Source organism: Callorhinchus milii, unplaced genomic scaffold (assembly GCF_018977255.1).
Source record: "Callorhinchus milii isolate IMCB2004 unplaced genomic scaffold, IMCB_Cmil_1.0 Scaffold16, whole genome shotgun sequence".
In the NCBI taxonomy this organism is placed as follows: Eukaryota; Metazoa; Chordata; class Chondrichthyes; order Chimaeriformes; family Callorhinchidae; genus Callorhinchus; species Callorhinchus milii.
The window spans coordinates 12819677-12841710 of NW_024704757.1; the positions used below are offsets into that span (position 1 = coordinate 12819677).

The following is a 22034-nucleotide window of genomic DNA, read 5'->3' on the forward strand; positions in this document are numbered from 1 at the left end:
GTGTTCCAAAATAAATCTAGATTTTCATGGAATTTATCTAGATTTTTTTTGTCAACCATCCTCTCTCTGGATTTTCTCTTTTTTAAAAAAAATAGGCCCAGAAAAATTTCACAATAATCTGGGTTTCTATTATGTGGATAAAATCTGTCTTTAATGGTCCTTAAGAACAAGCAAATACTGTATTTGTGTTAGTTAATAATACAATACTAACATTAAACCAATAGTATTTATATTCTGCCTTTAGATTCCTTACGATTACAGAAAGTGTGATCAGAAATGTAAATGAAAATTCTTGCCCAAGTAATGTATGCTTCTATTTTTATTAAGTATATCATGTCTGGTAATAAATGAATGAAAAACAACTCATTACAATTTTTTGTACAATTTGCAATAAAGATGTAAAATTTCATAACTTTATCATTTTGCAGCCGAAATCCAAAGAGGTCAGATGAGGAGTTTACCCAATTTTTTGAGATTCCCTTTGTTAAGAGTTGGCTTGTCATTTAGTAAGTACTTAAATCTGCCTAATAAAATATGTGTTTTCACCTGTATCTGACAGACCCTTTCAGAGTCAACAGTAAGTGCTGTCACTAGGCTTGCACTTCTGCTGAAATATCAGGAAATTAGAAGAGTATGGGTTGTCATTCTATTCACAAAATTATAATAATCCTTGCATTTGATAAGTTCATAACAGAACAAACCAATCTCTTTTCAAAAAAGATAGTGCCAAGGTCCTGAACGAATCATGCTGAATGAATCACGCTAATGAAGAGAATCTTAATTGACCAGGTAAAATATCCAATGAAGTGTGAAAAGGAAAGAAAAAACTATTAAATCCAAAAGTGTCATACGTTCCCCTGCATTAGAAAACTAAGCCACTTATTTTTTTTTATTTGTCCTCTGCAATATTCATTTTCTCTGGTACAAGCACAACAGATCCACCATAAAACAAATTGAATTTTCTTTTTTTATACAATAGGAGATGTTTTACTTTTGTTATAAATTGTAACTCCTTTTGCTCCTACTGAAAGTTACTTTTTTCTGATGAACCAATAATGACTAAATATTTTATTTTAAAAAACGTAAAAAAAATCCCTGTCTTGCAGATCCACAAAATTGCTTTTCAGACTCTTAGTAGTGTAAAGCTTTTCAGCGCCTTGGGATGTTTTCATGACGTGAAAGGCGCTTTACAAATGATAATAATAATCCTTGCATTTGATATAGTGCTTTTCACGTCGGGAGGATGTCCCAAAGTGCTTCACAGAACACACTGTAAAGTGAATTGACTGTATATTTGCGGGCGAACGCGGCAGCCAATTGCGCACAGCAGCGTCCCACAAACAGTCGTAGATTGAAAATGACCAATTTATTATTGTTTTGGGTTTTGGAGGGATTATTATTAGGCTCTGTGTGGAGTAAGGAAACTTGCCCAAGGTTTCGCCCTCTGCCTGGAATTGAATTCAGGTCTCTCGCTTGCAAAGCGAGTGCTCTAACCACTGAGCTACAGGACTCCACAAAACATATGCAGCTCTCACTGTCTAGCTCACTGTATAGAAAAGTGACAAAAGACAATTTTGATCAGGAGACCAGTCACAGATAAGTAAACTTTACTTTAGCTTCCAAAGGATTTGGTGCAAGAGGTGTATTCTAATGTATTCAGTTCAGAATGTAATAATGCATTCTTATTCTAGCACCAATTCTTTATAGTCTCTCCTTTAAAAATACTAAATATCACATTCTTAAATTATTTTATTGTAAATATGAGAAGGATGAGTTCAGGATTTGGATTGTAAGTTCTGAGGAGCAATAATCAGCAGTGAACATATCCCATTGGAGAAATAGAGCATGTTCCAGGTCTTGAAAATGTTGATATAAATAATTGATATAAATTCAAGTAGGCAATTTCACCTTCTGAGCTCAGAATAGAGGAACTTGTGGATAGTTTTACGACAGAGAAGTGGACTCTCAAAAAAAGTGAGTAATTCCATGTTGATCATATCCAAAAAGGAATTGGATAAATATCTGATTTTGAATGAATAAATGCAGAATTTTTTTGTCAAATATCATAACAATCTATTTCTTCATGGGAGATATTAGTTCCTTACTGCTGGAAGTCAAAGATGTTGTCTGTGGTGAATAAATATTCTGGTGTTTATTTGATTACAGTTAATACATATCCTTAAGTAATTTGCAAGGATTCCAGTCTAAGTGGAATAATAAGAATTTCCTTGACTGGAGTTGACAAAAGGAAGGGAGTTTCTAAAAGAGACGGGAGTTTCTTCCAAAAGGGAGTGACTAAAATAAAATTAGTCAATCACTTCATCGCTTTTCGTGGGACTTTGTTCTGTGCAAATTGGCTGCCGTGTTTATCTACAAAATACAGTCATTACATTTAATCCTATTAAGCGCTTTGAGACATCCTCTCAATGTGAAGGGTACTATGTCAAATGTAAGGATTATTATTATTCATTTTTAATTCATATAGTAATGATAATTGTTGGATTTACTTATTTGAAGTCTGAAGGAATTATTGTATCACTAAATTTATATTTGAAAGCTCAGTATTTGTTTTAGTTTCCTGTAATGGTAGCTACTGGGTAGAAGGTGATTTGGCTTCATCAAGTCTGCTTAATGCTTTTTTTCAGAACATAATGACAGAACACCTGCTTGATATGTCTGTATTTTTTGCCTCCAAGTGTTATATCTGGCTTCTGCCAGGAATGAGATAGTTCTTTCCTCCTGTTCTATCTGATGCCTGATTGCTTCAGCCATTCACGTGTATTGTATTAGACAAGAAAGAAGCTGGCAATTTCCCATACCTTCATGCTGTTCTGCCAAAATGATTGATAGCTTCCACTATCTGATGAGTCAAATACATATCACATTCATGTTTATGAAATGTAGAATGACTTTTTCTAATAAATATTTACTTTTTAATATTTTTAATAATTCCCTTGACTATTTTTAAAAACTGGTTCAATTAAAGGCAAGTAGTTATTTTGTTTATGAGCGATACAATGAGCATACTGACTTCTTTTGTCTTGTTGCAGTAGAAGCCTTTGTAGCATATTACCTATATTCTATTTTTAAGATGAAACAAGCACTATAGAATTTATGAGAACTGAGTTGGTACCTGAGCAAATATTTTCTTTTAAATGAGCATTTCTAGTATTAAGGAGAATAATACTGCAAATTGCAAATCCTTTATTTGAATAAATGTATTCAGTTCAGGATGTAATAATCAGGCATCTGAATGGCTATTGCTCATCCCAAATTATGTTTCTGTTATTTAAGCAAGCAGCTGAGAGTCAATGAATTCTCCAAAATAATGAGAGTTTGTGTTTACATAGCATCCTTCAATTAGGGTAGCATCTTGGAGCTCTGAACATACCAATGTTTAGATACATGATGGCATATAAATGTCAGCATTTGGGGGAGAAAAAAATACTCATATAGTTGTGGGACCCCAATAATTCCACAGGCGAGCCATTCCAATGGTTGTGGTTGGAGTTATCCCATTGCATTACTTGTTGATCGTGTTTTTAAAAACTCTCCGAGGTCTGCATTTCATAGAAATCATTTTTTTGAGAGAATCAGTGGCCACAATTTCTACTATTTTAATGGAAGAATGCATTTGTGATAGGTGCAAAAGTGTAATGTATTTTTGTAATGAAAGTGGTATATCTCTTTAGGAATAATTACTGTGCATTCTCCAAAGAATTTAGTTTAAGAGAGAATAACTATTTTCTTTTTTAAAAAACTTCAGGCCAAAAAAATTTGACAGAAATTGTAAAGAGAAATAGGTTCATGTTATAATTTTTCTTCAGCCCTAGAGCGCCAATTGCTCTGTCTCTCTTATTATCAGATGAGGAAGCAGCCATCATAATTCAGTCTTTCTGGAGAGGATACCAGGTAATAATAATCATTTCCTTGTATTGTTTAATCTTTCAGTCTCTTGCAAATTAAACAAAATTTGATGAGATTTAATTTACTTTAATTTCCTCAACTTCCTTTCAAGTGGCTTCAATGGAATCTTATTATATAATATTAACTATAACATTTAGATTTAACTAGTCTTGGTGAAAACCTTTCACACCGTGACTAAAATGTCTACACAGTTCTGACTTACTTGAAAAATGCCTAACATAAGATAGGAGAAAATAACAGCCAAGGCGTACACAGATTGAAATTGGTTATGTCATTTCCTTAAAACTGCAGGAAAGGTGCCCAAGCTTTGTCTTCTTTCCAACAAGTATCTTTAGCTTGTGACATCCTTATTGACTGCACAGATTTTAAAATGCATCCTCTGAGAAAGGAGGCAATTCTAAACTGGATTCACAGAGGATTCGAAAATATTAATTCCTACTGGTAAACAGATGTACGTCACACCAACCCAGGAGACCTCTGAGGTGTACTTTTGGTTATCTTAAGAGTCCCCAAAGGTCAGCAGGATTTTTAAGTATAAATTTCTAAACCAATTTTCACTTGGATTTCTCTGATAAGATGTGTTTTCCAGCTTCATTTGATTTGCTTTGGAAGGGGGTGCATGGTGCGGGGAGAGATGAAGTATAATCTTTTTATCCTTTGCTCTCTATCCTCGTTGTTCAACTGCACGAAGGAGTTTTATTAACAGTCTGTTTATTAGTTTATCTGACCTTAAAGAGAATTCCCTGGATGTCTGAAATAGAGAAAAATTTACGAAAACTTACGAAATCACTGCACATAATATACTGAACAGATTACAATGTGCTCAAAAAAAAATTCGAGGGGCAAGAAAGACTGTTTTTCCAGTCACCTCATCTGACAAGCAATAATGTCTCATTAGCAGTTGTAAGGTTAGAATGCCATCTGTTTAGTTTCTCAGTGTGCTTCAATGATCCCTAGGCACTATAGACATTAATGTTGTACAAGTTCAGTGTTTTTACAAAAATAATTTGTGATAGCAATGCCTGTAATTAATTTATTATCCTTGTTTTACAATTTTTCTCTGTTCTATCATTTTATTAATTCTGTTTCTCTTGAAAGCAATTCACATTGCAATGTGAATCAACCAAATTAAATTGTCGGGAGTAATTACTTAAGTGTTCTAATGATACCAACTTTATATGCTTTTAATATACTCGATGATTAATTTTTGGAAAGGAACTTACATTTGGACAATTCTAAAGCCACAATTTCAGAAATTCTTGGATTAAATTGTACTTTTATTTCATATAAGATTTGAGATTTTTCTGACAAAATGAATGGAAGAATACAGTGCAAGAATGCAGGTATAGAGTGAACTTGGCTGCCATCTCTTTAAATAGAATACAGAATGGATTCAAACTCTCAATTCTATAGAGGCTAGGAAATAACAGTCTGATGGAATTAATATGTTGGTTAGGAAAAGTAATGAAATAATATGTGATTAGTTTAAATAGGAGCAAATGGAATGTGAAGCTTCCATTTGCTGCCATTTAAACTAATCACATCTTATTTCATTACTTTTCCTGAAAAGTATATTTGTATATTTGTACATATTCAAATATAATTGGTTTAAGGCTCTGATTCTAAATTTGTGTTTGAGGGGATAATACATTGTGATACAGATTGCAGATATCTATCTCTATGATAGCTTAAAATTACCTCAAGGCTGGCAATCTCCCCATTCAGTCTATTGCATAACGACTGTGACATTGAGATAACTACCGTGTATTAAATGTCCAGCCTGGATTAAAATTGCTGTATGGATTTTTCCCAAGTGCTTTATAGTTTCTCCGCTTTCAGCTGTCTGGTTTGGCTTGTTTGTGAGCTTTCTTTGATGTCCAGGCGTGAAATATGTAAATTGTCTCCAGTCTATTGCATCTTTTCCTAGAAATCTAGGCATTTAAAAAAAACATAGAATGTTACCTAACATTTTAGTGGTTTGGTTGAATTATTGTAACTGCTGCTGAAAATTCAAATCTCATTAAGGTGTAGCTCATGCGAAGAATGTTTTTCATTGCTTTAGAAAATATTTGTTCCTGATCCACATTATATATGCAGTAGTCCTAGAATTGTTCACCATATGCATTCTCCTTTAGCAACAAAACAAGAGTAACATAGGCAGTACTCCACTGGCATAAGTGATTGCTAATGCTCAAGGCAATACCACTACTGACTAAAGCTGTGGTCCATCAAACAAGCTGTGCATCAAACAAACCAATGCCTTAGGTCCTTGTAGCATGTGTGACTACAAACTCCATTTGGGCTCATAGAGTTTCACTAGTAATTAGATTGCTTATATTCTGGAAAAAGTTGAGATGGTAATACAATGAGGAGACACAACCATGGCATTATGAATGAGGCACCAATATAGACCAGCATATGCCCTAGTTGTGCCGATCCTAGAGGCGTCCGAGACTCTTGACCAACTTTCTGTTACCCCCAAAAGGTGGGAGGCAGGCGTCTGTCATAACACTTGATTGAACACTAGATGCAGCATTACAGCGTGGTTTGGTATTTCTGAAGGGCAGAGGACAAAAATAAGCTTTTAGGACCAGTTCTACTTTACAGCTTTTATTGCATATCAGTAACAAGAGCCATCCAAGTCCTAATTTTAACACAGTACAGCTCCAGAAGACAGTACAGGGCAAGCAAAATATCCTTGTTTAAATTTCAGCGTGATATTATTCAAATACTAGTCTCAATTTATTTCTGGAAGTAGATGCTCTACCATTGTATTAATATAAAATAAGTTCAAGTCAATTTTTTTTACACACTGCAGTTATCTCAATATGCATGTTGCATAAATGTTAAACCTGGTGGCATTCTCAATGAACATCATTAGATATAATTGACACGAAAATTTGTAATTTCCTGAGTTGAAAGGCTTGGCCTTTCACCTCGTGTTGCATGTAATAGCTTCATTGTTTAGCTGTGAGACACCTATACAATGAAGCTATTACATGCAACACTACTATTTTTAATGAGGCTGTAAAACGTACTCACAGCCACAAAGTTCTACCATTTGCCTTGAAGTGCACCTCATCCAAACTGTTAACAGTTGTTTTACCTACATATCTGAAATTCAATATAGTAGAAGTTTAGTTTGGTGAATGATGCTTGTGGATAATTTTTCTTGGGCAGATATCATTTTGTGGCCATTTCCGTGGACCAGATGTTCAGAATGTTGCCACTGCATCCATCCCTATATTTTGTTATGTACAAGCCTTCTCCAATTTTCTTTGCTTGATTATTATATGAAATGTATGTGCTTTTGTGGTAGGTCCGCTGTATGCCAGAGGTACATGAACTTCGGGAGTGGCAGAAAGAGCTGAGAGAAGAAAAAGAGGGTTACAGCAAAAAAATCTCTGAGTTTTGGACAAAACAAGCTTGTAAAGGTAAAGTAATAACATGAATCTTTAAACATCTGTATATACTATTAAACTTTTTTCCATATGTCAAGAGCGTCAAAACTGCAACTAAAATACAACTAGCATTCTCTCTTTCTATCAATACTAATTGGTCCCACGGAAACCATTATAATTACCCAGGTATAACATAAGTGAAAATGTGTTTATAACCATTAAAGCACACATGATTCCTTCAAGCTGAATATACAGAGTTTACAATTGTAAATTTGTACTGACAATTGTGTACACTCTCAGTTCCTCACAGACTCAGCCATTGAGGTGGGAATTGATGTGTATGGATATCGGATGAAAGATTTAAGCTAGGTAATAGGCTACCCTTCCGACCCAGTCAAATAGTCAGCTGCCTATACATGAACAATAATTGAATTGCTTGTGTGTGGTACACAAAACAATATTGTATAACATACATCCAAGTAAAATAATGACCTTAGATAGAAACTTCTCAATTGATGATAATTTTGCTCGATGTTGAGCACTGTTTTGGAAGTAGATAGTGTAGCCGAAATATTTCAAGTTGAAGCCTGGTCTTTGTCGTGTATAGATTTCATTTTGGATTGTGCTCTGTTAGATGCAGGCATTTTAGTTTGACTTCATGTCCTCTGCAGGGTGTTATGTAGCTGTAAGTAGTTGCTGCAGTCCCAGTTTGAAGTACTGTCTCCTGTTATTTTCAGCTGTTGTATCAAATTTCTAGTAAAAGTCAGAGTTCAGCTTTCACTGACTCAGACTCGGTACCAATCTTATGTCTGAATGATTCTTCAAGGACATAACTTGGTTCTTTGCTGCAGTTAATTAAACTTACAGTTGCAAAAGTTTTCTGACAGCAGCGTTAAGATTAAATAAAATTAATAATCTGCAAATTTGTGTAGTCTTAAGATCAGATGCTTAGAAGCAAAAATTTACAGATTTCTGGCCTACAGAAAAAGAATTCCCGAAATTATTTTTAAAAATTCCTATCTCAACGTGTTCCCCTTTCTCCTCTGTATGCTCACTCTTTGTGACATTATCTGCAGGAATGCAGTCCATTTCCAAAGTATGTGAATGACGCCTTACAAGCCTCTCTGCCTCAATCCTGGAGTCCAAAACCGCTGCTGTTCAGACAGGCTGCCAGTCAGATATCAAGTCCTGATGAGCCTTAATTTCCTTCATCTAATTAACAATAAAATTGAAGCCATCCTGCTTGGCTCCCGCCAGTGCTTCCGCTCTCCGGATCTGACTGTATCAACCTGGCTGCTCATTCCAGCTTATGGAACTAGCGAAAAATGTCGTTTTTTTGTTTGCCTTTCATCTCTCCTTTAAGCCCTCATCCAAGTCTCTGTCACCTCTAGACCATTTCTCCTCAACTTTATTCACTGGCCTTCCCAACTCCACAAACATCAGATCATCCAGAGCGCCACAGCATTCATTCTCTCCCGCACCACTCTCCGTTAGTCAGGCACCACTGGCTCCAGGTTTAGTTAGGACATGACCTTCAAAAGCTTCCATACCCTTACCTCACCCAACTTCTGTATTTTTAGTGAGGGTTCTACATCTCCCCAGCAACTCCCCCCATTTTGCTAATTCAAGCTTAAGGTATATTCTTTAGTCAATATATAAGCCTGATAGCATCCCCATAAACATCATCATTGCCACTGTTTATCCACAAGATGACACACTAGAATGATTCAAGAAAGAATGTTCTTCTGCCTACCTCACATTTCTGCTGAGATTGCCAGACACACAGCCCAAGGGAAACCTAACTACAAATGTCAATGTCAATCAAGACACAATCTTCCTACCACAAGGCTAAGATTACAAAAACACTTTTAAACTTAAGCAAATTCTGGTGAATCTAGCAACATTTTAAATGTTTTGCATCTAATATCTACCATTTATATTAAACATTTACATTTTAATTTGTCGTATGACTATTAGGAGGGGGATCCAATACGCTATGATATGTAAAATATATTCTGAAAGGACAGTAGGATTGAGAACTTCTTTCTGAAATTAACTACACATGAAAATTTGAAATGTCAGTTCTGTTCACAAACTGAAGCTTGAGAATACAGTAGTTAATACACAGTGAACATGTATTATTACAGTACAGCTACATGACGGTGCAAAGATAAAATATGAATGATACATGTTTATATGGAACTAGTGTGGCAGATAAGTTGAATATAGAATACAGCATGATTCCTCATCAAAAGATTAAGTCTGTTAAAAATAAAACATTATGTTCTAGGATTTGTTGATAGACATTCCAGACTTTGCGCTATTAATAGGGTTTGATATGCTAAGAAGTTATGTAATAATTCCTTGTTTGTCTATCGTTGTTCCATTCCAAGAGGATACAATTTCCCACTCACAACACTCTTCCCATGGGCCGAATACATCACTTCAGATTCTATTTAGAAGACAGCTGGAAGAAGGAGTTATTAAACCCATAAAAAAACTGAAATTGAAGATATTTGCCTGTGCAGTGCAGGGTGTTTTAATGAATAATATGGTAGTGATCCCTCACTGACAAAGACAACCTATTTTTATATCACGTTCAAATAATGAAATATTTCCTGCTTACAGCACTGTTAAAAATACGAGTTCATCAATTCAGTAGTTGGTGTATATGTGTATTATGTTGAGGTCCTTAAGTGAAAATGAAATTCTGGACACAACTGGACAAGTGACCTATTGTTTTGACAGTTTTAGTCCTGCATTACTAAATAGCTGCTGGGAATTTTTTTTTAATTGGATTTAAACAGTCATAGGTCCATCTGTTTATAAGTGTTTATCCTTCTGAGTGCAGGTTATCACATGGGTTCCTAAATACCTGATTTCACTTGGATCTAGACTCGCTCATATTAATGTAGCACTTTAGAGAGTCCAGAATTTGGTAAATTGTTGAATTCAGTCTTAACTTTGAAGTTGGTTTATTGTAGCTCTTAAAAGAATTTATTAAAATTAAGGCTGTATTTAAGAATTTGCAATATTCTGGATGTTGTGAGATGAAATGCTATGTTACTAAAATAAATATAAACTGAGGTGGAATTTCTCCCCACATCTATTTGAACATTGAATTCCTATACAAATCCAATAATTTGTACCAGTCTGTCTTAATAATAAAATAATAATCCTTGCATTTGATATAGTGCTTTTCACGTCTTCTCGATGTCTCAAAGCGCTTCACAGAATAGACTGTAAAGTGAATTGATCGTATATTTGTGGGTGAAAACGCGGCAGCCAATTGCACACAGCAGTGTCCCACAAACAATTGTGGATTGAAAATGACCAATTTATTATTGTTTTGTTTTGGAGGGATTATTATTAGGCTCTGTGTGGAATAAGGAAACTTGCCCAAGGTTTCGCCCTGCCGGGAATTGAACCCAGGTGTCTCGCTTGCAAGGCGAGTGCTCTAACCACTGAGCTACAGGACTCCACTTCTACTAATCCTTGATCTATTTGTGTTTTTATTGTAGTGGGAGTGGACATGGAAACAGATACACCTGAAGAATTCACAGGTGAAAGCTCTGCTGACTAATAGTTTTAAAAGCAACACAATGTACTTTAAAATAGTAATTTTAGGTGTTGTATGCACTAATCAAGAATATATTAGCTATTTGTACTCTAAAATACTGTAATGCAGAATAAAATGTGCAGTGGGATTCAAACATCAGATTTCACTCATTGTATGTAAATAGTAATAGTTTTTATTTATTTGAACAGCATTTTGAAAATAAAACATTTTTGCACATGCTTTACATTCGGTCACTGGGCATTTCATACACACGTCTAGTTTGTATATACTGATTGTCTTGAGTATTAGTACTCTTGTAAAAATACGATGCTTGTATGCAACCATTTTCATGGAATTTCTCAATTTTAGAAAAAGCACAATATTCAATAAATAGATGAGTCTTTATTTAAAATCAGACTCATCAAATGATGAAGCGGGAGTCCTTAGTTATAAATAAAAGCTGACATTATGCTAAAATGTCATTTGTTGAAGCATAAAGTCACAGAGCAACCTACAAAAAGCACTTAGTTTGAGAATCATATCTACAAAGCTGTGCCAGAGCTTTGTGCTTCTGAGCAAGATTTTTGAAACCACAGGAATACAAACGGTGTGATTTTAAATAGACACATTATTTTTATTTACAGTATTACATGGCAGAGAAATGATCAGCAAAAATGGAACTAAAGTTTTTGGCATTTTGACTTTTTACAAAAAGTAAATAAGCCAAATAAGTTAAAGATTCTTAAAAAGGTAGATACAGAGGGTAAATTGGGATCGTTTTGTACAAGCTTCAAAATCTACACCTCAGTGGCAATCTATTATTTTGACTACAAATACTAGCATTAAACAAAACTTCTTGCATACAAAGCATACTGGTGTTTTAATTATTAAAACTTTTATAATCTCACTTGCTTTCAGTGTACAGTACACATGCACCACAGACTGAATCTTCATAGCAAAATTACTGTTAGTCACGTTTCTAATGAACACGTAAACAGTGGTTTGCTGCATCAATTTAACTTTTATGCCATTTTATTGATTAGCTAACACAGAATGCCTCCAAACAAAAATCTAAATGACTAAAGTCACCCCACAGTTACAACTTATCCTCGGCACTAATTACAGACATTACTGACTCTGCAAAACACATTTACAAGGATAAACAAATTTTCCCATCTCCTCCAGGGAGTTTAATGTAATATCCAGTAAATGTTGATTTTACAGAAATAAGCACTATTGAAAGTCACATTTCCACAATTTATTAACTCAGTATAATGTAATCCCAGTATGTACACAAGCATAGAAATGCTCTGGAGCCATAAAGGATGCCATAGGTAGGTGAAAGCATTGCCAGAACAATAAATTTCTAACTTTAAAACTTTTATATGTACATCCTACAAGCGACACTATATTCTGTATATACACATCTATAAAAATTCTATCAGCTTAAGAATAATTGGGCTTCATACATCTCCGGTTTGTTTCACTGCCATTTGCTAAATCATTTGCATTGATTTTTGTCCAAGGAGCCACTGGATCAGTGAATTGCTGGAATTGGCTTGTGACTCATCTGTTTAGCTTTTACCATAGGTGTCTTCCTGGGTAACCTGGAGGAGCGGATGGAATCTGAAAAAGAAATGAAAGCAGATGACAAACTAAGCCTGAAGTTAGATTTTTGGTAAGTGCTGCAATTCTTCGCAGTAATTTTTGGTTTAGGATTGACAACTTGGGAGAACAATGGTATAAAACTTCAAGGGGACATTGATAGAATAGAAAAATGGTCAGATAAGTGGTAGATGCAGTTTAATAGATGAGAGGTGATGCATTTAAGGAAACACAGCAACTTGCATTTATGTAGCTCCCTTCATGCTGGGTAGCGTCCTGGAGCTCTAAACTGGCTGAGTCTGACCCCGAGCCAGGGGGAGAGGGAGGGACTAAGGAATGGAAGAATAGCTGGAGGGTAAAACACTCAATGGAGTAGAGGAGTAAAGGGATCTGGGGGTACAAATATATAAAATCACTAGCAGTGGGACAGCAGGTTAAAAAAATTAAAGAGGTGAATGGGGAGTTATGAAACCAAGTATTGAATATAAAAGTAGGGTTGGAAATTATGGTGGAATTATATACGCAACTATATAGATATCATAATTATACAATTAAATAGATTAAAGGGCAGTTGGAATATTGTTCAATTTTGGACTCCCATTACAGGAAGATGTCGGAGATTGAGAGGGGTGCAGCACACATCATAGAGAGTGCACATTCATTGGGATGACACTGGATAAGAGAGTATAGGTATGAAGAGTGGAAGGCTAAATTGTTTTTAGCCTTCCTCTCTGTTTTACAACAGAAAAGATTGGAAAGATTGGTATAGGTGTTTTAAGGTACTGAACAGGCAGGACAGAGTAGATAGGGAAACTATTCCCTTTTGTTGGGGAAATCAGTAACTGGGGAGCACAGCCTCGGGATTGATAGCAGAAAGATGAGAGGAGAGGTTAGGAGGAATTTCTAATCTCAGAGGGCTGTTAAGAGTTTGCAATTCATTAACACAAGTGGTATTGAAGCTGGATCAATAGAGTCATGCTCTAAAGAGAACAGGATAAGCAGCTGATCAGTAAAACTTTGTGTTTTGGGGAGAATAAAAAAAGGGAATAATATGGAAAAAGGTGATTTATAAATACGTTCAATAATGGCACAGACACAATAATCCAAATGGCCAACTTTTGTGCAGTTACTGTAATTTTGTATTAAAGAGTACTATTTTAATTATCAACAATTACTTTAGCTGTTGGGCAAATATGCTAAACAAGTCCCTCAAATACAGTACACACTGGAAGAACTATTGAGATATGTTCATGCTGAAATAAATATTAAATATTCCACTCAGTGAGTTTTATGAGGGTTGTACTGTGCTCAATTGGCTGTATTTCATTCAGCATTTTGTAACAATGATCACAAACAGCACCTAAAACGTACAACGGTAAGTTGTTTCTCTTCACAATCCACAGTCTGCAAATTTGAGTCTTGGAGCTGCCACCTGAATACAATCGACGGGTTTCAGGTCAGTTCACCTGTTTTGATGAGATGTTTAAGGAAAGCTACCATTTCACTAAATTTGTCTGTTGACAGGGCTGTAATTCAGAAGTATCCAAAAATTGTGAATCTGTGATTTAACAAAATGAGTTCTAGATTGCGGTTAAAATATCTCAAAACAGTCCTTACGAATTTGCGCATTTTTTATGTTGGTACTTGGGATACTGAATACCTTATATCAATGCATAAAATTAAAAGATGAAAAAGTTGGGGAGGTAGGAAAGTCAGAAGTTTAACTAGATTGATTTTATTTAACTTACATTTCCACCATTAAGTACCACTGCCATCTCAGTGGGTTGGTAGACGTTGCTTCGAAGCTGAATGTTAGGTCGAGGTCCCATACTCCCATTCCGAAAGCCAGATTTATAGCCTATGAGAAAGAAAATATTTCAAGTTTGCACATTTAACATTGAGAGAAAAAGCTGAATATTGCAGCAACTCATTGTTCTGCACATGCACTTCAATGAAATCAGTCTTGCTTTAGGCACCTGGGATCAGCAAGAGCTATATACAGCTGGTTTAAGCTGAAAATAAATTAAAAACACTTTAAATCTTTTGCTGGTTAACAAATAACTGTAGATCATTAACCTTCCGAGGGAGAATAGTTTGTGATAAGTGTCTCAACCTGGTTAGTTATTGATTATTTTTTAAAGTTCTATTTAGACTTAATTTTATGGTTTACTTTTCTTAAGTGTTTCCACTCTTGGCTACATACAACAATTTTTTGCTTATGACCAACACACATACATATGTACATATAGAATATTTTTTACACATATACACATTACATTCTGCTTCCCAGTACTTATTGGGTAGCAAGGGATTGAGGAGAAGGGAACATAGATTCCCTGAAAGTACTGAAAGAATAATCCCCCAGTAAGATACAGAGAGGTTCAATAGCAAATAAAGTCTCACCTGCCGCAGATTCATCCAGAGAAAAAGCCTTATTTTCCATGTAACTACGTGGAAGTTGCAATTCTTCTTCAAAATTAGTCTCACGGATTCTAGGCTGGACTGCGTCAAAGTAATCGGGTGTGTTTTGTTTTGATGGGACGACTGAGCAATGGACCTCTGGAATTGCATGAAAAATAAGGAACACCCAGCCATTAGAAACCAGTGCGATGGAGAGTGCAGGATCATCCCACAGTGGCCTTTTGTTCAGTTCCACATTGCCATAGAGGTACATGGCAATCCACGCAACCCAGATCAAGATGGAGAAAAACATGGTCACAATAATGCAGGTTCCGTTCTTCTTCCATTTCTTGAACTTTCCACACAAGGTAAAGAGCGAAAGCAGAAAGGTTACAGCCATCAGGAACATAACGTAAATCAGTGCCATCACAAAGTCCATCTGCTCATATTTGCAAGCCGACTTTTGTTCTCGAACGATAGTTAGGATCAACCATTCCACTGCAATTATAACTTGAACCAGCATGAGACAGACTGCAATGCCAGCCAACAGCCATCCAGATGGGCCTTTGCCATGTTGAGCCAGCCGTCGCAACCTCCACGCCTGCGCAAGCAAGCAGGAAAAACAGAGAGAGAATAGGACTCCCCATAAAAATCTTCTTGTGGGACACGTTTTTTCATCTTCTGGGATGATAAATGCAAACGACAGTCCAAACAATCCCAGGGTGCCGAACAGAAACAGAAACTGGATCCCAAGAGGACTTTTCTTGTCTTTGTCTTTAATGAACGGTAATTTCACCAGCAGAATCAGCATCAGTAAGAATGCAGTCAGCACTCCTGCGCCTGCCACCGCCTCCACAACGATTCCCCAGATTACGTCCAGGCTGCACAAATTCAGGTAGTGTGGCAGAAGCTTCAATCCACACCCTCTGTCTGAAATAGGGTTGCTTGTGTTCTGAGAAGATCCATAATTAATCATTGAGAGGAGAAGGAATGAAGCAGCTGAAAGAGTTTTCATTTTTGGCCAAATAAAAGCTAGAAAGGAAAGTGGGGGCAAAAAAAAAAATCAGCAGAGTTTCCGAACAGTCATCTTTTATCATTTGATGAAAGCTGCAAACGTTGACCTGGGCTGCAATAGACAAAACTTGACTTATTTGTGAAAAGATTGGTAAAAGCTGTACTTGACCACATTGTCATTACATGGATGCTTGGATTATAGTGAACAAACAACATTAGGACAAAAGATTTTCTGAATAATGCTCACTGGAATAATGCCTCACTTGCTTTCATTTGATTGGAATGCAATTTATTTAAGCAAAATAATTCATGCATTGAAGCAAGTTAATATATGAAGTTGAGGAGGTTAATATGTCCAATTTTAAAGGCCATTGTCTCTATTGTTCAATGTGAAGCATCAGTTTGGGAGTTTGAGAGCAATAGCAAAGATAATAGGGATATTATACAAAAATTAAAGGTAGGAACCTTCAATCGGACATACGTTTTATTTAGCATTTTATTTGAAGAAAATAAACATCAACAGAACCAAGTAGGATCAGGGAGTCAACCTATTTGGGAGTTGCATGCAGAAAAAAAAGTGCATTATAAGATAAAGTTTGTGAATGAATGAAACCCATTGATCAAAAAGGATAGAATTTATAATACTCTAATACTGAGCCTTGTTGCGTACCTGCCAACTCACTGATCTGATGACATATTTCCTGCAGCTTGCTTCACACTTGTTCTGTGTTTAGCTTTCTCTCTCTCTCTCTCTGGAGGCAGTGAGAGTGATGTAAAAGTAGAATTGTTGACATCAGATGCCATTGCATTTGTGCCAGTTCTGTGGTCGAACCAATTTTTACATGCACAGTAATATTGCCAATATCGCACAGGTACATTTGCCACTTCTGCAAAATAAAAGAGCCAGAGGCCACTTCTGCGCTGCTAGTTTTATTCATTCAGCCACATGTGTGTGACACATGCAGAAACCCATTCCTGTGCTTAAGAGTCTCCAAACCAAACTATTGAGATCTCCACGTAGATACAGTTCACAATAAGAAGTGAATACTCTTCCCTCCAGAGAATGATCCAGCTCTAATCCAATCCCAGAGAATTATGTGCAGGTTGCCAAGAGCAGAGACTTCGGGATTCCCAATTATAGATTAGGCTAAAACCACAATACTTACTCTCTGCAGAAATAATCCTTGTATTTGATATAGCGCCTTATCATGTCTTTGAGACGTCTTAAAGTTCTTCACAGAATATACTATAAAGTGAATTGACTGTAGATCGTGTGATCGAAATACAAGTAAGTTTCCTGCTGCTTTTCCAGCTAAGACCATCCATCCCATTAGGGCAATAGTTTGAAGGCTTACATGAGGTGTGGAGAAGAAGAATCCCAGACCTCTTGTTACTGATCTGTCTGCCCCTCCAAGTAGCAAGTGCCAACCAGCCAGGCTGGATAGCTGGTTCATCATTAACCTGGTGTACCTTGACCTGCCCAGCTCAGTTATCAGACTACTGAGAAGGCCACAGAGGATTCAATTCTGATCTCCCATTGCCAGGCATGTCACCTTGGAGCCAACTCAGCTAAGATAGACTCCCATCACACTCCAAGGATAATCTCAAACTGCCCTTCACAAATTGCCCTTCACAAACTGCAAGTCAAAATTCATGTGTCAGGATGTGCTGCATGTACGTGGCTGCATAAAAATCAATAAGGGCAGCATGTGGGCCAACATCAAATGCATTGCTCCCTCTATTACTTTTTCAATGTGTTGCTGACAGCATTCCTGCTGTCGTCCACAACCTGGTAACCTAAACACAGTGTTAGTGTTTCCATTTCACACACGCACAGCATTAGTCCAAACAATGAAAGGAATTGTTTCCTGCACTGCAGAGGAAGCCATTTGCCTTTCAGCACTTTCATTCTGCATAAATTAGTGACAGTTGACCAGAAGTGGAGAGGGGCCTCCTGCGATGCCATTTAAAACTAACGAAGCCATTTAGAATGAAGAATTAAAGTAATTACATTGGAGATGTTCGATGTGCAATTTCAAACATCCCAGTAATAATTGTGGCAGCTAGTTAGTTTTCAGTTAAAGTGTTAAATGGTCTGCATACAACAACTTGTATTTATATAGCTTCCCTTCACGTCGGATACCATCTTAATGGTCTTCATACTGCACACTAAGAGAGAAATTATTTAGCCAAAGTATTTCTCAAAAAGCAATGCAAAAATCCACCTTGGGATTCACCCACTTCAACAGCCCTGCCAACCACAGTTGGTAAATGATCTGAGTGGGCTGTGTGGAACCACGCATCCTGGGAAGCTTCCACTTCAATTCTTATTAACAGACTTCACCAGGACACGTTGCATATTTGCACTAAGGTTTAAATCATCTATCTCTAGGCTGGGGGATTTGGGTAACGTATTAGTCAAAGTTCCCACTCATGTTAGCTATCCCCCGTTCCTCACTCATGTCAGCTCATGTTCTCCTGACAGAATGTGAATGTATATGGAGTCAAATTATTTGCAGGCACTGTTCGGGCTCATACATAAGAATGAGCAACTTGGATGAATTACTAGAGGGCTGCAGTTACAGTGTAACTGCACAAGTAGAAAATAGATCATTGGGAGGAAAATCAGGTGTTTACACAAAAACTGTCCCCAAAGTTAACAAGGTTTACCTTACTGACTTGAACCCATCATTACCCACGTCAGATTGAAGACATTGGTAGTTACATAACCATTTTCAATAAGCAAGTTTCAAAGGCTGAATACTTAAATGCGCTGATTTGGTTTTGTCTCGTTTTCAATAGTTCAAAAAGGAATAGGCTGTTTTAGGAACATGAGCAACACAAAAGCTTCTCCAGTAACATAAGAAGGCACTAAAGCTGGATGACTATAATTAACATATCATGTGTACCAATTTCTACAGTTAATAAATAGCAGCCTCTCACAAACATTGCATGAAATATATGCAAAACAACATACTTACCTGCATCTGTGTCTTGGGTCTCAAAGCCAAGCTCTTTGTTAAAACAAGGGGTATCTTAGAATTGAATACTTAATGTAAGGCAATTATCTCCTATTGTACAGTTCTACTGTGGTTGGCTGGTTGGGTAGTTACATAAAGCCATTTTCAACAACTACTACTACTACTTAAACCCAACATTAAAAAGATAATCTCTTTGGAAAATAGGGCAAATATTTGTGCTGGTGTTTGCCCAACAGTAAACACCATGTATCAGAATTCAGCACTTTGATTGTAAATTCAATCATTAAACTATCTTTTCAACAGTTCTAGTGTGTGTACGCATGCAAAGTTGACTCAAGATCATAAATGGCCTCATTAATGGAAATAATTTCTATTAGTCGCAGAATAATCATTGTTCCTTTCTGCTCTTTCCTCCTCCCTCCGCCCCCCACCTATGTATTATTTTTAACTGATAGGTGAAGATTCCCTGCTTGGAGGGCGCTATATAAATGCAGGTTGTTGTTGGTGACTCAGTGCCGGAAATCACAGAATTTCCGCACGTTTTACATCCAACGAATAATAATAATCCTTGCATTTGATATAGCGCCTTAGCACGTCTTCGAGACGTCGCAAAGCGCTTCGCAGAATATGCGGTAAAGTGAGTTGACTATGTTTTGTGGGCGAAACGCGGCAGCCAATGGCACACAGTGGAATACATTCACGTTAGATGGTAGGGGTTAAACTCCTTGGCATCCAAGAAGGGAAAGGAAAGCAGCCGATGCTCAAAAGACCACCCCGACTGCACTGATTCAGCATTTGCATTTCCCATTCACATCATCCTCATGAGCTCTATCAGACTGTGCCAATTAGTGTCAAATTAGGATCATCGCCCACATGGAGCTGGGGGTGGGGGGCACTCAGTTTGCTGGTACCCTGGTATTTAGCAGCTGGGGGCGAGTTTCGAATCAAACCAGGGCCAAAAGGTGAACAGATAGCCCTGCTGGATCACACAGCCTTAAATGTATTCTATTTACTATGGTACAATAAAACAATTGGCAGAATTTCGCCTCAATTATTCTGCATTCGCTGCATTGACACAAACAGGTTTTAAGCGAAGGGGAGTGTGAGTATTTCTTGATGTAATTTTCTTTGAAAGGGCCACAAATATATATATATATATACCCATCAAAGAAAATTATATATGTATAATATATCCCTGGGGGGTGGAAACACGTTGCAATGAACATCTATCGTGCTGTGGGGGTGGTGGTGGGGTCTCTGGCAATATTTCATCCCGAGAAACCGATTGGAACATAATTCCTTTGAAGGGAATGATCACAGCGAAGCATCATCCGGACAATGTCACTCCCAAACTAAACCGTCTCTGGGTGTGTAAAATTAGCATCGAACAGCTGAGAGCCTGAGCCAAACATCTCAACAACTGCCATCACCTTAACGTGACATCCACAGCACACAGTGCATTCCCACTGATTCCTGGACCAGACAACCAAGACATGGAATTTGCACCGGATTTTATATATATATATATATATATATGTGTGTGTGTGTACAGATGATGAATCAGAGTGTTGCTCTCAGTTTGACCTTAATTTAAATTTAAGAGGATTGATTGCCTCTCTCTACGATGTGCAGAAGGTGGGTTGGAAGCTGTGCAATGGCAGCACAACACTTGAGGGCTATTGATTTGAGTTACACACAGACACAGACACACACACACACACACAAGGGACACGTTTCCTTCCCTCCTTTGCAGTCCCCCAACTGTATCGGTGAAAATGCAATTGATTGCCATTCGCATTGTGCTTTGGTTTTGTTCGCAGATTTCACACGAGAGGGACTGTGTGCGCCATTTGGAGATGGTTCGACGCCTCCGAATAGCACGACCGGGGATTGAGTAATGTAAAGGGGTTCTCGTTTGGGTGTTTTTTTTTTGCTTAACGACGTTCTTCAGTCGTGCAAAGGCGAGTTACCAATGTCAGCACAAACCTCTGTGTGATTTAAAAACAATACCAACAGCTAACGTGTCCGTCCAGTCTTTTACATATATATATATGTGTTAACTATGTATGTTAACTAAATCCCCTGCAATATATATACATATATACACTATATATGTTAACTAAATCCCCTGCAATATATATACATATATAAACTATATATGTTAACTAAATCCCCTGCAATATATATACATATATATATGTTAACTATATGTGTTAACTAAATCCCCTGCAATGTATATATGTTAACTATGTATGTTAACTAAATCCCCTGCAATATATATACACACATCGGTTATTTTATCATCCATTTCACTGCTTGATTTTAAAACAAATCAGTATTTTTTAAAAAAGGAGTATTTTTTTTAGAAGAAAGACGAGGGTGTGTGTGTGTGTGTGGGTGGGGGGGGGGATAGATGGATGGAAAGCAATCCCCCAACACACCTTTCCAATTGCTTGGCCAGTTTTTCTTTTTTTTAAAAAACACACACACACACACGTGTTTTTTTTTGCAAAACAAAAGCAAGAATTGCAGAAAAGCAAAAGCAATAATTGCAGGAAAACTTGCAATCTGTGGTTTAATAGATAGATAGATAGCCAGTTACACACAGGGGGGGGGGGGGGGGGGGAGGAGAGAGAGAGGAGAGGAGAGGCTACTGGTTTTTTTTTGTGTTAAATTACTCTTAATCCATTCCAACAGAAACATGGCAAAGGTTAGGAGTGTGAGCTTACCGGCCAAAGGGAATACACCTCGGGAGGAAGGGCGACACTGCGTGGGGTTCAGCTGCTTCACGCAATGGCACAGTTTGTGCAGTGGCTGAGATCTCTCCTCTCTCTCTCTCCTCTCTCTCTCTCTCTCTCCTCCTCTCCTTTTTCTCCTCCTTTTCCTCTCCTCCTCCTCCTCCTCTCTCCCCTTTTTTTTTCTCTCTGGTTCTTAAAGCGACTGCGCTTTACGCCACTCACTCACTCGCTCGCAGTGAGTCTCTCTCTCGCTCTCTCTCTGATCTATTTGTTCCCCTGTGAACCAAACCAAACCAAACCAGGGTCAACCCCCCCCCTCCCTCCCCCCTCAATACCCCTCCCTCCTCCCCTCAATACCCCCCCTCCCCCTCAATACCCCCTCCCTCCCCCTCAATACCCCCCTCCCTCC

The 22034-nt window shown here is 37.3% G+C and overlaps 2 protein-coding genes across 3 annotated transcripts in view; one reads left to right on the forward strand and one right to left on the reverse strand.

The window, feature by feature from the left end:
* The window catches only part of iqck (IQ motif containing K), a 29967-nt gene extending 8954 nt beyond the window's left edge, over positions 1-21013 (forward strand). The window contains exons 6-12 of one of the 2 annotated variants that reach the window (XM_042341057.1): positions 429-506; positions 3828-3912; positions 7247-7361; positions 10850-10891; positions 12478-12565; positions 13896-13948; positions 20708-21013. In XM_042341057.1, the coding sequence (XP_042196991.1) occupies positions 429-506; positions 3828-3912; positions 7247-7361; positions 10850-10891; positions 12478-12565; positions 13896-13908 (421 nt within the window). In that variant the 3' untranslated portion in view covers positions 13909-13948; positions 20708-21013. The remainder of the gene's footprint in view (positions 1-428; positions 507-3827; positions 3913-7246; positions 7362-10849; positions 10892-12477; positions 12566-13895; positions 13949-20707) is intronic. The other variant, XM_042341058.1, reaches the window with a different exon arrangement.
* Positions 11501-21733, reverse strand: gprc5ba (G protein-coupled receptor, class C, group 5, member Ba). Its single transcript, XM_042341056.1, has 4 exons — positions 21617-21733; positions 14896-15924; positions 14241-14350; positions 11501-12513 (listed from the first exon to the last, which is right to left on the reverse strand). Exons 2-4 carry the CDS (start codon positions 15905-15907, stop codon positions 12469-12471), a joined length of 1167 nt encoding a protein of 388 aa, XP_042196990.1. The 5' UTR covers positions 15908-15924; positions 21617-21733; the 3' UTR covers positions 11501-12468.
* Positions 21734-22034: the final 301 nt, after the last annotated feature.